Below are 14,064 nucleotides of genomic sequence, written 5' to 3'. Positions count from 1 at the left end.
TATCGAGATCGTATCATCTAAAAGGTAATCTGTACAAAGTACAGAGAATATAACCCAGAACCTTTTCATGAAGACCATAATAACTAATAACAAACAGTACATTATTATTTTTTATTATTTTTTAGTCTACAGACTTTAGAAACTTCAGCACACATAATCGATACATGAGTATATTAGTTCAACTGTCATCAAGACAATCTCATGATGAATAATCAAAGAGGAGATGCTACCAAAACTTCTCATTTACTCTTCTCTACCTTCACTGATAGGCCAAGCAAAAGAAGTGGAAGAAACTGATATGGAAACCCCAAAGGTAGGATATAACTCGACGAGCATAAGACACTCCACACAGCAGCAACATAATATGGGCAGTTTGGATGTGCTTCATGTCTTTAAAGCAAACATAAACAATAGCTTGTAGCACATTGTATCATCCTTCATCCTGTATATGCTCACCCATGCTATATATTTTATTTAATCAAAGTAAGTTCTTATTCATCATAAATTGTAAAAACGCACTGCTCGTGATCCCCTCAGAGAATGCCATACTTAAGCCCACCAAGAGAGGGAGCTGCTCTGGCATGCTGTAGTGTATATAGATCCCGCAAAGTGCATCTAGCTCCCATTCACTTCTTCTGGTCCTCAGATTTCACAGTGGGTGACATTCAGGAGAAAAGCTGCAGTATGATCATTTCCTGAAACACTGTCAGCATTGTCCTTTACAAGAGCACAACTGGGTTATATGATACTCTGGTTACTCTGCCTTCAATATGGGCCGACCATAGTCTAAATACTGAAAGCCTCGCCGCGAGGATAAGGCTCTAGACATGCCGCTGTGATGTGAGGTGAAAAGCTTAACTGATAAGGGACACGCCACTGATTTTACAAGATCGGTTTACTAGTCAGGAGGAGATTTGCTCAGCGTGTAGTTGGTAAAATCTCCTGTGGTCACTTCTATCCTTGATGATGTCCAGATGCTCTGCCGTCGGAGAAAGTCTGTGTTACAAACTAGTTTTGTGGCATTTGAAAGACGTTAATGTTCACTTGGCAGGGAAAGTGTCACAGAAGATGCTGTCCAGTTGCATTATGGGAAATGTAGGTTCCATTCCTTTAGAGTTTCCCCATTCAGGACTTGAAGTCAGAATATCTTCTCCTCCGCGGCCTCAATTTTGCCCTTTCTTGCTTTATGGCGCTGCAATAATAAATCACCAGAGTGCCTCTTTAAATGAGAAATAGAACAAAATATTCTTGTACAGTTTAACTCTTGCTGATTACTTATAACTAGAACCCAACAGATATTTGACTTTTGAGACTGATATAATATTAGGGAGTAAAAAAAGTTATTCTTTACATGTAATGTGTATAAAATATGTGTAAACACATTTTACGATGATCCCTGAAATGTAGTTGTCAAACACCTTTGACACTTCTGACAAAGATGTGTGATGGTGGCCAGATATTTTACAGTTTATCCTCCGCGCACGCATCAGTGCACTGAAATGGTGAACTTCACCGGGAATTTGATCATTTCATATAACTATTTATAAAACACATAGAACCATTTCTAATTAACCCCAAGCATTTTTTTATGCATTATGTTTTGTCATATCGGCTGACAGAAACGCAGATTCAGACATATCTGCAAGTGTGATGGGCCTTTATCATCAGATAAAGTTGTCATTGGCTCTGCTTGTGACATAAACATTTGGAAGTATTACACGCATGATTGTTCACAAACCTGTCCAGTAAAGTGTGTTTGTTGCGTCTCACACATAAACACAATACATTTTAGTTTTGTGTATGAATAATTTGGATGTGTCATTTTGTATCTAGGCTGAGCTCACATCTTTGTACATTTGCTATACTTTGCTGGAATGTTTTGAAAACAAATATAATTTTTTTCCTGCAAGGAATCTAACATCAACCAGTTTCTTGCTACAAAACGTCTGTGTAGTGATGGCAGGCACTGAGACAAGTGTAGCATAGATGTATTGTAGTGTCGTTCTTTACCCGGGAGTCAGAACCTGCAGGAAGTCGTAAGGAGGAAGTGAGCCTCTTTGTTTTGGAAAACAAAACCAACTCTTCAGTAGCTCCAAACTTTTCTGGTGAAAAATGGCTTGAACAATGACATTTCCATCCAGTTTAGTGATCCGAATGTTGAATTTTAGGGTAAAAATTCATCGTTCTTGACCCTCTCTGGCTAAACTAAAAGATGGATCAGTAAGATGCTGTTGTGGTTCCCTCTTCTGGGCATAACTTGATGCTTTTCTGTTTTTTCTGATTTTCAGAGCAACACATTTCATCTGTCACAAGTAGACTTACAGATGAGTCAAATGCACATGCAGTTTTGTGGATATTTGATTAAACTATTATACATTTAATTTTGCTGTGTTATCTGAACATTTATATTGGTGGGCCTTATTTTTGAATCACTGATTATGGCATTATGCACTCCTAAATTTTACCTTAACTGTGGTGGGTGGCTTTCTTGGAATGGGGTCACACCACTGACAGAATCCCTCAGCAAGGTATTAACCACTAAGAATTGATTGAAGAACAGAGCATGAAATGGCAGGAACACTGAACACTGCTCCAAAGTTGTACATTTGTTTCCGAATGGTACCTATTAGACCACATGAGGAGTTGCATAAGATGGCCATGATGTTATCTGTTTCAGGACTTTATCCTTCTTTGTAGTATTTGACCTTGTTGATGTAATCCACGCTTTCAAGTCTTCATCCACAGCGTAGGCTTGTTGTGAAAAAAAAAAAAAAAGCTTTGCTGATTTCATCAATGCAAAGTTGAGATGTTTGAAAGTTTGAGGCTTTGCTGCTTTGTCACCATCAGTGATGTAGATCATTCATGAGGCTCTACATAGCTCAAGTGCTGCTCTTGACGGCCATTGTCCGTCGGAGTTTGTCTGGGAGGGGTCAGTCAATATCTCTCCACCTAAGCCCTCATCTCATCACTGCTCTACAGCCAGAGTCCTTTCATATAAAAATAGCCTTCCTCACTCAAACTTCAAGTTCATCCTTCAGAGTATGTTTTTGCAAGTTAGTGCCACTTAAATACCACTAAATGCACTAATACAGAGTGAACATCATTTATGCAGCGTCATTCATGCAACTGCTGTGTTTTTCATAAATTTGCCATCTTAAATATAGTGTAATTTTAGGTTATTGTCGGGACACAGATGGGGCTTTTCTTTCACTCATCTGTGTTTTGACTATTACCGATGAGGAACGACCCCCTCGGTGACAGCACATCTCACCATGTTGGTTTTCACACCACAGTCTCTCCTGCTCACTAGTGATGAGGTCATGTGGACCTATTTCATAACTGTGTGACGACTGAGCTGGCGTTGTGTAGTTATGTAATAAGAAACAGAAAAGAAGGTTATCAATTATATCCCAAAGGTTTTGGATATCCAGACAAAACAAGAGAGAAAAAAAAAAGAAGAAGAAATACAAATGGCACAATTCAGTATTAAAACAGATTGTGTACACCAACAGTCTTTTTAACAGAAAAAATGAATGGATACAAATATGTTTTAATTTGTCAACTATGATTGTAACTATATGACTGAAAGCACCCGCAACACTATGAAGTATTGTGTTCCAGTGATCAACGAGTGGTTAGAAAGCTCCCCTTAAGCGACTCGTTGACGTTTCCATCCCCAGACAGGAGTATCAGCAGTGCAGTGTTACAGTAGCAGCTTAAATGTATACCGTACACTACTGGATGTGGACTAGATCTGGAGAGATCAGTGAAACCTGATCTCGCCGTGTCGTGACATAATTTTTCTAAGCAGGGCAGCTGTGTATTCGAGGAGCTCAGGGTCATGGATGAGATGAGTCACTGATGTGCTGCACGATAGCAACAGGCTGGAGGTACACAAAGACTTCTTGTGTCATTGTGTTGTTATCCAAAAGATGAACTCATTATCAATTTGCTCATATTAATCAATGAATCATTTGGGATTAATTTGAATTCACATGTATTGATAACACAAATGCTGTGAATCCAGAGCATCTTGTTGGTGAAGAATCTTTTATTGAAACGGTTTTATGCAAAATCAGTCCTAAATCCTGGATACAAATAAACATTTCAGACCCCTTCTGTCAATTATCCCTTTAAAAGTCGATGCGCTCCATTAAAAGCCTCTTAAAAGTTGCCCTCTAGCTCAAAGCCACAATGCCGCTGGTAGCCAATTAACCTTTAGTGTTGCAGCAAAGGTAACAGCAAAGACATTAGTCTTTTGGCTCTGTATGTTAGCATATATGTGCTGGCTAAAAAGATTTATCTACTGTTACAAATGTTTATACTGCAGGACTGTTTGAATGATTAACATTACGCGCAGTGGTTGTTGTACTTTCATGATAAATGTTAGCTTTAGCTTGGTTCCTGGAAAGGTCGGCTCCTAATGGGTTTAACTAGTGGTTTTTTTTTTTTTTTATACCAACTAATTGGTCAAATTACTCTATAAAGGTACTAATTTCTTTTCACTCAGCTTCAATTGTTTAACAAATGTTGGCTGCAAAATGGTGTATTCTGTTTTGTTTTTTTTACTTGTCTGATAACGGCCTCCCACATTTCACCAACTCTTGTTTTGTAGGCTCTATTCTACGTATTCCACTAGCTGAACATTTGGTATCTACTATCGTCACAAAGCTTTGATTTAAAACTTAATCTCTAATTTTAAAATCTTATATTAAGCAGGCTCCCTAAAAGGAAAAAGACTAATTTTCTGGTAAACACAGCTAGGAATCAGCGTTTCAAAATTAATTTGGGCTGTGGGTAGTTAATGTTATAATAGTTTAGCAATATCATTGAGTTTGAGAAGCAGGATCTCACTCGGGATGTCATACGAGCTGAGCTCATCAAGTGACTGCTAAAATCATTTCAAGCATCATCATCAGTTTACAGTGAAACAATAACATACAGTTTTAAGAAATGTGTGATACACAATGTTTTTCAAGCGATAACTTAAGAAAATATCTTTGCTTGAGCATGACAAATATTAACAAGTACTAGATATTCAAACTCTCATTAACACTGAAACTGAAAATCATAGTCTGTCCATTACATTTAAACACTAGCCTACTACAGTCATAGTCGTTACTATATGTCATTAAGCATTGAGATATTTAACAGGGTATAAAACGGGTATAATTTTTCACCCTTAGCAATTGTAAATAAAATCCAGATTTGAATCACAATTAGAAAAATCCTACTTAACAAGCATCAAACATGTCACTGTATATATTCTATTGTCCCTCAAGCCTACACCTACAGTATGGTTTCAGTTAACAGGGATAATCCCAAACTCCATTTTTCTACCACCGCTCTCTTCTCTCTTTGCTTTGTTTAGTAATTATGGATGTGTGTGTTGGAGGTTTGTTCAAAAAGAAACATCGGCCTATTTTCATCCCGCTCGCTGCAGCAGAAACAGGAAGTGGAGAGCTTTTTTAAATGAGTGCTTTAATGTCAGCACGTGCTCGACTTTGTTCTTTTATTCATGGCACACGTGACAGACACGCAGAAGGCCATCTGTATTTCATTTTATCACTTTTTGGGTCAGCCTAATATTGAACAGGATTCCTATCCCTCGCAGTATCGCTCGTTTTCTTTGCTATCGAACATGTTTTCCCATCGCCATCATCACTCTCCTTCACTCTCCGTCCCTGCACTGCCTTTATGTTTTTGTCAATGTCGGATGTCTGCCTAGTGTCTCTTCTGTCCTCGGTGTAATGCCTGCTGCTTGTGTGTTTTCACCACAATATAAAATGTACTCAGGCCTCCGACTTAGCTGGTTTCTTTTGTGTTGTTGTCCTATGTTTGCATCTGTTTATCCTTATTCTTACTGTGAGACGTCTCCTGTGTTCCTGGTTTATATTTTGCCTCTGTTACTCATTCATGTCAGCCTGTATCTCTACACCATCGGTTTTAAATTCACACCTTCCCATTATGAAACATCAAACGACGCGTGCCCTGTTACTATAGTTCCTACATTATCCACCCATTGTTACCCATCATAATATTGTTATATGGTATACGTTTTGTCATTTTCTGGTTTCAAAAGCTGTCTCACAATAAATTGATGTAATTTTTTGAAATATGTTGTGAAAGCACCCTACACCATTATTGCAATATTAATATTGAGTTATTTGGTCAAAAATATTGTGCTATTTAAATTGTTCCGTATCACCCAGTCCTGATTACAATATCAAAACCTCTATTGTGATATCAATATATTACTGCTCAATTTACACTTCCCATGATTTTTTTTTTAAACTAATTTTAGGTTTTATTGATTACTTTTAAAACCCCATTCCAAAAGAGTTGGGACGCTGTGTAAAATATAAATAAAAAACGTATGGGATAACTTGAAAATCATGTTAAATCCATACTTGATTGAAAAGAGACAAAAGACAAATTATACAAATTTGAAAGTGAGAAGTTGTTTTATGAAAAATATGTGCTGCATCATATGAGTCGGGACAGATATGGATATAAACCCCAACTTGACTGGTTGGTTAAGGCGTATTTCTGAGTTGTTTGTTTTTAAACCTAATGATTTTAAGATTTGTCTGTTTGCTCCTCAATGAGAAACACTCTGTAACACGGATTTGAAAAGGACACCATAAATGAAGATAATAGAGACATTTTTTATTTTTTATTAATGATTATTTTCTAGTTTGTGGATTTAGCTCTGCATGTGCATATAGTATTTGCAGGGTGTGAATGTATGCTCTCTCTCTCTCTCTCTCTCTCTCTTTTCACTGTGACCTTGAGAACTCAGATTATCCAACATGGTCAATTCATCAATAAACAAACGGTCAGCCAGTCACATGATCACCCATTTCCCTCTCTGATCGGATAGTAAAGACAAATCTATGGGGGTTATCCATGTTGACGGAAAACAGTACAAACGTAATCCTATGCTGTATTACAAAGTAAGGAACGCCCACCAAGCAGAATGGGAGAGGCAAACTCACCACGCCATCCAATCCCACAAAGCAGTGTAGAGGGATTAATCCAGATTATCTGACAATGCTATTCTTAGACATAAATGAAAAATCTCTGGACCAGATTAGGGTTCAAGGAATGCAAAAAAAGAAGCTGAGAAATCACATGACTTATCTTTTGCTGACTTGTCAAAGGACCACTCTGTCAGGGTGGGACTTGCATAATGAAGTTTGAGTTCTTTAACCAGATTTAAAAACAAAGCAGCCCAGAGTATGTGTATTGCAGACTCCTTCCTATAATCGGCACATTGAATATACCATGCACTCAGGAAAGGTGAGGGAAAATCTATTTACTTTTTCATGAGAGTAAAAAATTGCCTGATGCCAGGGAGAACACGTACATAATTATTTGAACATAAAGATTTTACCACAGCAGCAGCAGTAGTTGTGATCTGGCCAGCAGGTGGGGGCAATGAGAAGAAAAAAAAACTCTTGACTATTCAACTCCTCTCTGAAGGAGCTGTCCATTCAGCACCACTCTGTTAGCTGCTTCTTACCAGAGCACAGACATGAGTCAAGCTACAATCACACACAACAAGAAAGACACGAAACCCTCGGTGAACAACAAAAAAAAAAATCTAGCCAGGTTTCAAAGACAACAAATATCAATAACAATAGGGCTTTCGCACCTTCGGTGCTCGGGCCCTAAATATCATTCTAAAATTATTTTTTCAATAATCAGACATGGTATTTGTTGTGTTGTGCTGAATCCCAACTGAGTTGGTTTAGTTTGACTTACCAAAATTCATACGAAAGCCATCATCTGTGTGTTGAAACTGAGTAAAAAAACAACAACTCCTTTTCTTTTTTTTATCAAAACGGGCTAAAGTCTGCTCTATTTTCTCAATATGAAAAGAGTTTTTCAAGTGATTCTTTACATTTGTAAAACATGAAGTTCTGACAGGAACTGCTGTAGCATAAAAGGCACAGCACTGGGTCTGCACCTTCTGGGATACAGGACTAATAATATGTCACAGTGACCCCATCTGGCTGCTTTGATACCTTCTTTTTTATCTAGTAATATTGACAAAAATTAACAATGCATGCGCCTGAACTCTGCGGCCTTCCTCGATGTTCTTGACCACTAGTAATCGAACACGAGTTATACTAACATTATCAGGGTACATCTTGGCTGAGGGTATCGCTTACTGCTCTTCACCTGTGACGTTGTAAGCACGCCATGACTAGGTGGGCACCAGATGGACTCTGTGTGAGATGACTTACTGTTTTCTTGCTTGACTGCAGCTCAGCGTACAAGACCCACTGCTTCACCCTGGGAAAAGGATTACAGCGCTTTCACACCTTTGGCTCTTTTTCCCTTTCCTGATTTTTCTCTCCCAGCAGCTCCACCACATTTACAGTAACCTTTTGGGGAGAGACAATACTGGCTAACAATAGACAGAGAGAGTGTGTCCTCCTGTCTGCTCTCACCAGCTTCATAGTGTGGAGTGTAAAGATCCACCATGCAATCCTCGTCCCGGTGAGAGATTTTCATGCTCAGACTAATCACAGTACAGTCTGGGGTGCTTTTAGGAGTTAGTAGCTGCCAACTATTGATCGACACTTATAAAGCCTGCTTTGCGATTCTCCAAGAACCACGCGCTCAAATGCGCAAAGTTAACAAACAGATATTTCCCCACTTTACATCACAAACAAAGACAATAAATTGTATTTACCAGGCGACAAAAAAGAATGGTTAAACACCAACAAAGTCACGATCACAAAATCAGACAAAAAAATAAGTTTTCAACTGTCTTGCATGTTTACATTTATCTGCACTATTTAAGTTATGCATTCAAAAGCTCTCAGATCACAAAACACAAACCGTTTTTGTGTAGTACCTCTGTCCACTCAGAGACCCCAAATCCATTTAAAAAAGAGTGTGTATTAACTTTATACAAGCCTTGTGTTCAACAAAGCAGTCATCAACATCTGTTCTATAATGTTCTTTATTTAAATTTGGAGGACTCTAATGCTCTCAGCAGATATGGTTAACAGCCTGTTCAGCCTTTCCCGTGCCGATGCTGCTCTACAAGTAGTTTCTGATTTGTTATAATTGAGAGAATGATTGTGCTGTCGCAACTGAGAGGTGTTATACTTTCCCTAGCATGCCTTAGACCAGAGGTTCTCAGGTGGTCGAGCCTCAGGACCCACATTTTAGCTATAGTCATTAATATTTAACTTAAACATGTGATGCTAATCAAGTTTCAAGAATCTACATTGAGTTCTATGAAATATTAGATAAAAAAGCAGACTTCTCTAATATTCACCTTGTTTACAAATGCTTGAAATGAGAGCTAACTATTGATGTCATGATGTTAGTTGTGGTTGTGACAACAGACAACGGCTTCTGCACCCTTGCTGCATCATAGGAAACGTATGCCTTTCAAAATAAAAACTAAATAAAATTAATAATTTTGTCCTCTTCAAAGTAAATAAATGACTTTTTTCCCATTTGTGTTCAGACACACACACACACACACACACACACACACACACACACACACACACATCAGTACACCACTCAAAATGGCCCCGCGATCCAATTTAGGGTGACGACCCACCAGTTGGGAACCACCGTCTCCAGAAAGTTGATGTAACGTTGATGAGGTCTGTTTGTGTCACCAAAGTTGTGTGTGGACTCAGGACTGTTAACATGTTCAGTGCCCACTGTCTGTGACAGAAACATCCATCCTCCTGGACCTAAGAGCTCAAGTCCAGCCGCATTATCTGCGAGCCATTATCTTTTCTGGGTGCTTGCCATTTGAGTCTGTCATGCATTCACTCTTTCTTGGCAACATCAGCATCTGAAAGGCAGAAGGGAGTGAATGAAGCTCGGTGACTCAGCAAGAGAAGCTCAATATCAGTCATAATATAACATCTTTATATCGTGCTATAATAGATCTGTATTATATATTTCCATCACAATATGAATAAAAGCAAAAGAATATTAAATACAGAAATCTCTTGGTGGCAACTAAAGAATTGAATCAACATTGTAATTTTAGTCAAATGAATAAAATCTCCACATCTTCAGATAATTTGTTGCGTCAGTTTGATGGAGTAGAGTGGTTTGCATTATTCATAGTATTAGTGACCCGTAATGAGGTGTAATGTGCGTGCAGGGCTTTAAGAAGATTAAACGGGGAGACCGCACTGCACCCTGACCCAGTGCCTGTGGTCCCTCTGCCATTGTTTTTGATGACGGCTTCTGTTTTAGGTGAATGATCGGTTGCTCTCTGACGCCTGCGGCCTGACGTGGTCAAGAGAAGAGAGGAAGTATCTACTTCTGTTGTCAGTGGACTGTGAGGGTTTAGAGGTTAATCAGTTAAAATCATAGTCAAGTTGAATTTGCATGGGGTTTGATTTGGAGTCTTGTTTCAATGAGTCACTGTTGCTACACCTGTCAAGCTTTCAGTGCCTGCGTGACACATAATGCAGTGCAATCACAATTAATAGTTGTTGTTGTTTTTCTTGCCATTAATTTCACACAGAAACTTCTCGTTTCTAGCCGTGGAATTGAATCTGTCGAGATTTGTCAGCTGTTGCAGACCCCTGTACTGAATCTTAAACTAAAACATTTTCAGCTGGTCAATGTAATGCTGATGTACAGAGCCCAATGACACTCGGTTTGGCGAACGTAAAGCCACTTAAAGAGCGTTTGACTAGATTTGTTGGAGACTAAGGACAGACCCCCGTTTATAAACCCTGAACAGGTAATTTTCTAACATAATCTGTATTATTATCACTAAATAATACAGCTAACTTGGAGGTAATGCTGTGGTCCTACTGGAGATCAAATGTTTAGCTTGTATTTGGTTGTTATCATAGCACCATGCACATAATTTCAACATCCAGAGGAATCTAGAGCTGGACTGGCCTGTAGCGCGGTTCAATTAGACAAATTAGGGTTTCTAACAAAACGCCCCAGTTAGACGTCAACTCAGATTATTGCAGTTATAGAACATTTATTAGCCAACTAAGCAAGCTGAGTCACCGTGAAGTCCATCTGATTCATCATGTATTCAAACCACACACGCAGCACATGGCTATAAACAAGGGGCGTGCCACACTACACTCAATGCATTAAGAGATTAACAGGGTTAGCTGCTGACACCGATCAGGGCTGGAGTCGAGTACGAGAGGAAAGAATCGTAGCAGGTCCCCTCACTTAATATGCATGGCAAAGGTGGGGGGGGGGGTGAAGGTGGGGGTGGTCGGGTCATCGCACAGAGGTTGATATACGGCCAGAGGCGACTACCCTGCTCTCGTCCTCCATGCTGGGCCAGCTCGGCTTATTTTGGAGAGAAATAGAGAAAGAGAGCCATCTAGGGAAAAGGACGGAGAGAACAGGGGGGGAGGAGTGGAGGGGGTGGGGGGGGGGGAGAGGGAGAGATCCTGCGCCTGCTCACTGTGAGCACAGCAAGTGCAGCTTTCATCCGCAGCGGAGGCTGAGACAGAGAGAGTTTGAGTGAGCAAACAGAAGCTTGGAGAGACAGCGTGAGAGCTTGACAGGAAGGGGAGCGGAGTTGGAAAGGAGCAGTCACCGGCCATGTTGGCATTTATTCGCAACTGCTGGCCCTCCTGCTTCTGCTGCACGCTGCAGTTTGCATTGTGAACACTGCCGTGTGGGTCACCTCCTTCTCTTTTGGGAAAACGGAAGATCCCCGGGGAGCTGTGAATTTCTGGCACAAGTGCTCAGCACTGCGGCACCTTGATCCAAGCGGAGGAATGTAGCAGAACGGTTGGACAAAGCTGAGGATCATCCTTACAGACTTGTGGTCCCCCAACCATTCTTCAGTGTCTGCATCCACTCCTCCCTTCTTCCCTCTGTATATTTATCCTGCTCCGTGTATGGGAGGTGAGGCACTGGCAGGCTGTCAGTCAGCATGCAGCGGTGTGAACGGGCAGCCCAGTGCCCACAACACGCTATGGACGTCAGACACTCCTCGCTGTACTAATGAAAGGCTTCAAGCTCGCCTGGTAAGAATAAAAGACAAATGGTGTATGTGAGTGTAGCCTGTTTTTTGCGTATAGCTTTCAGGCTGCCATGTATGCAAAGCACAACCCATCCTGGGGTTAGACGTCTGTGACTGTTTCCTGGTGTTTTTGTTGGCTGAGGCTTTATTGACATATGCCTTTCGAAGACTACATACTCTCTTGGCGAGGCTGGATTAACTGTCATGCGTTTGTGCTTTATAAACAGAGACTAATATGTCCATCTGTCCAACTTCACCTGTGTGTCCCTTTATGATTATGTAAAGCTCCAGAAAACGTACCAGCATGCACTGAGGGTTAGATCAGGACTGGTAATCTGTGTGCAGCCAGCGTTATTTCCTCTGTGTCTGAGGCGACCCTGCTCTGCTCCCCTCTGGCTGGCTCAGTGTGAGCGGAGCAGCTGAGGAGAAAGCACTCACGTGGCTGCCTGGAAAAGAGCAGGCACATGCTCCCTCCGTCTGTCCTCGGCCTTCTCTCTCACCTTCTCCCTCGCTGGTGTTGCTGTTCCCTCGTTATTTCACATGAACCAACGGATCCATTACCAGGTGGCCCTGCTCTCACTTTCTTTTTAAACCCGTTTTGCCACAGTGTGCACTCCCTGTGCACTTTTCCACCCCCGACCCCTCCCCCCTCCCTTTATCCTCTCCTCCCCCTGTGTTTGTTTATGCTCCTCCTCCTCCTCTTGCTTGATATTTTTAGAGACGAATTACAGAGCACTGCAGGAAGAAAAAAAACTAGAGGGGGAGCAGTTTCGGCAACGTGCGTCCCGCTTCTTTCCATCTCACTTTGATGAGGACCTCTTCTTTTCCCTACAGGACCTCTTCTTTTCCCTAACGTCTCTGTCTCTCTTTCATTATCTCTATATTTGTCTGTGTCCTTCTAATTTTCATTCTCCTCCTCTCTTCTTTTTTTTTTTTAACATCTTGAATCTATCACTTAATCCTCTTGTCATTTCTTCTTCAGGCTGCAGAGTGTAGCTTTGAAAATTTCCTCTCAGGGCTTCATAAGATTAATCAGTTTGAGTGCATATGTGTGTGTGTGTGTGTGTGTGTGTGTGTTTGTTTGTTGTGTGTGTGTGTGTGTGTGTGTGTGTGTGTGTGTGTGTGTGTGTGTGTGTGTGTGTGTGTGTGTGTGTGTGTGTGTGTGTCAGCCAATGTGTTTCCCGTTTGCGTGCATGCCCCTCACACATCCACGGCCTCCTTTATTATTCTGTTGCATCAAAACACTGTTGAACCTGAGTCTGTCTTCAGTTAATCTGTTTCCTGCATTCTGACAGATGCAGGTTACTTTACACTGAGTAGCCATCTGTTAGCATCCTATTGTCCTATACCTGGAAGTGACCTGTCTGGCTGACTAAGTGTAGTTTGCATGTCATTCTATTATGTTACATAACTGCATGTATTAATGCACATGCAGTATGCTTTCATCCAGAATGTGTTTTGAACATGAAAATAGTCTACAGAATCATTGTTCAGCTGTGTTTCAACCCATGTTGAAGGAGAAAAAAAAAAATCAATCAAGGCATAAATGTTAATGATGAGATGCATCTGTTCTGATCAGATTCATCATTGAGAACATCCAAAAAATCTCACTCTTGTTATTAGTGTTTATTACGCTACTCTCTGATCTTCCAGGGACAATCTGCTATGTAGGCAAAACACTGTGGCCTACAGGTCCTTCCATCAATCAATACTCCAATCACTGCATTCATCATCCTCTGTGTTATAAACCAGTAGCTGACACTGGATATAGCAGCTTATTTATCTGCACTGGAAACAGTGATTTATCTGAAGTAACTGGTTTAAAACACTTCGGCTCCTTCGTTGAACTGGCCAGCAGATCTTTCCGGTCTCTCCAGGACATGTTGTTGTTGTTCTCTGACAGATTAGACAGCTAAAGGTAATGATTTTTTTTTTTTTTTTTAAATGTAAATGTCTTGCCTACCAAGCCCACGCAGGCTAACAAAAACCACAAATTATTGTAAACCAGATCAAAATTCCGAATGAAACACATCCATGTTTTAATCATAATCCAAAAG

The 14,064-nt window shown here is 40.5% G+C and overlaps 1 protein-coding gene across 6 annotated transcripts in view; it reads left to right on the top strand.

Moving 5' to 3' along the window:
• gramd1bb (GRAM domain containing 1Bb) overlaps window positions 1-14,064 on the top strand; it is a 109,051-nt gene that overhangs the window by 55,486 nt on the left and 39,501 nt on the right. Inside the window, exon 2 of one of the 6 annotated variants that reach the window (XM_069711975.1) lies at window positions 270-313. The exons of 4 other annotated variants lie outside the window; for them this stretch is intronic. In XM_069711975.1, coding sequence (XP_069568076.1) covers window positions 270-313 — 44 coding nt within the window. Of the gene's footprint in view, window positions 1-269; window positions 314-11,489; window positions 12,012-14,064 lie in introns of those variants that run through there. One more of the 6 variants, XM_069712143.1, reaches the window with a different exon arrangement.

The sequence above is a fragment of the Brachyistius frenatus genome, unplaced genomic scaffold (genome assembly GCF_029030835.1).
Source record: "Brachyistius frenatus isolate BFR_SWC_R1_liver_20210118 unplaced genomic scaffold, ASM2903083v1 Contig_1, whole genome shotgun sequence".
Lineage (NCBI taxonomy): Eukaryota > Metazoa > Chordata > Actinopteri > Embiotocidae > Brachyistius > Brachyistius frenatus.
Note: the sequence above shows the minus strand (reverse complement) of the source record. Positions and strands in the feature narration are given on the sequence as shown.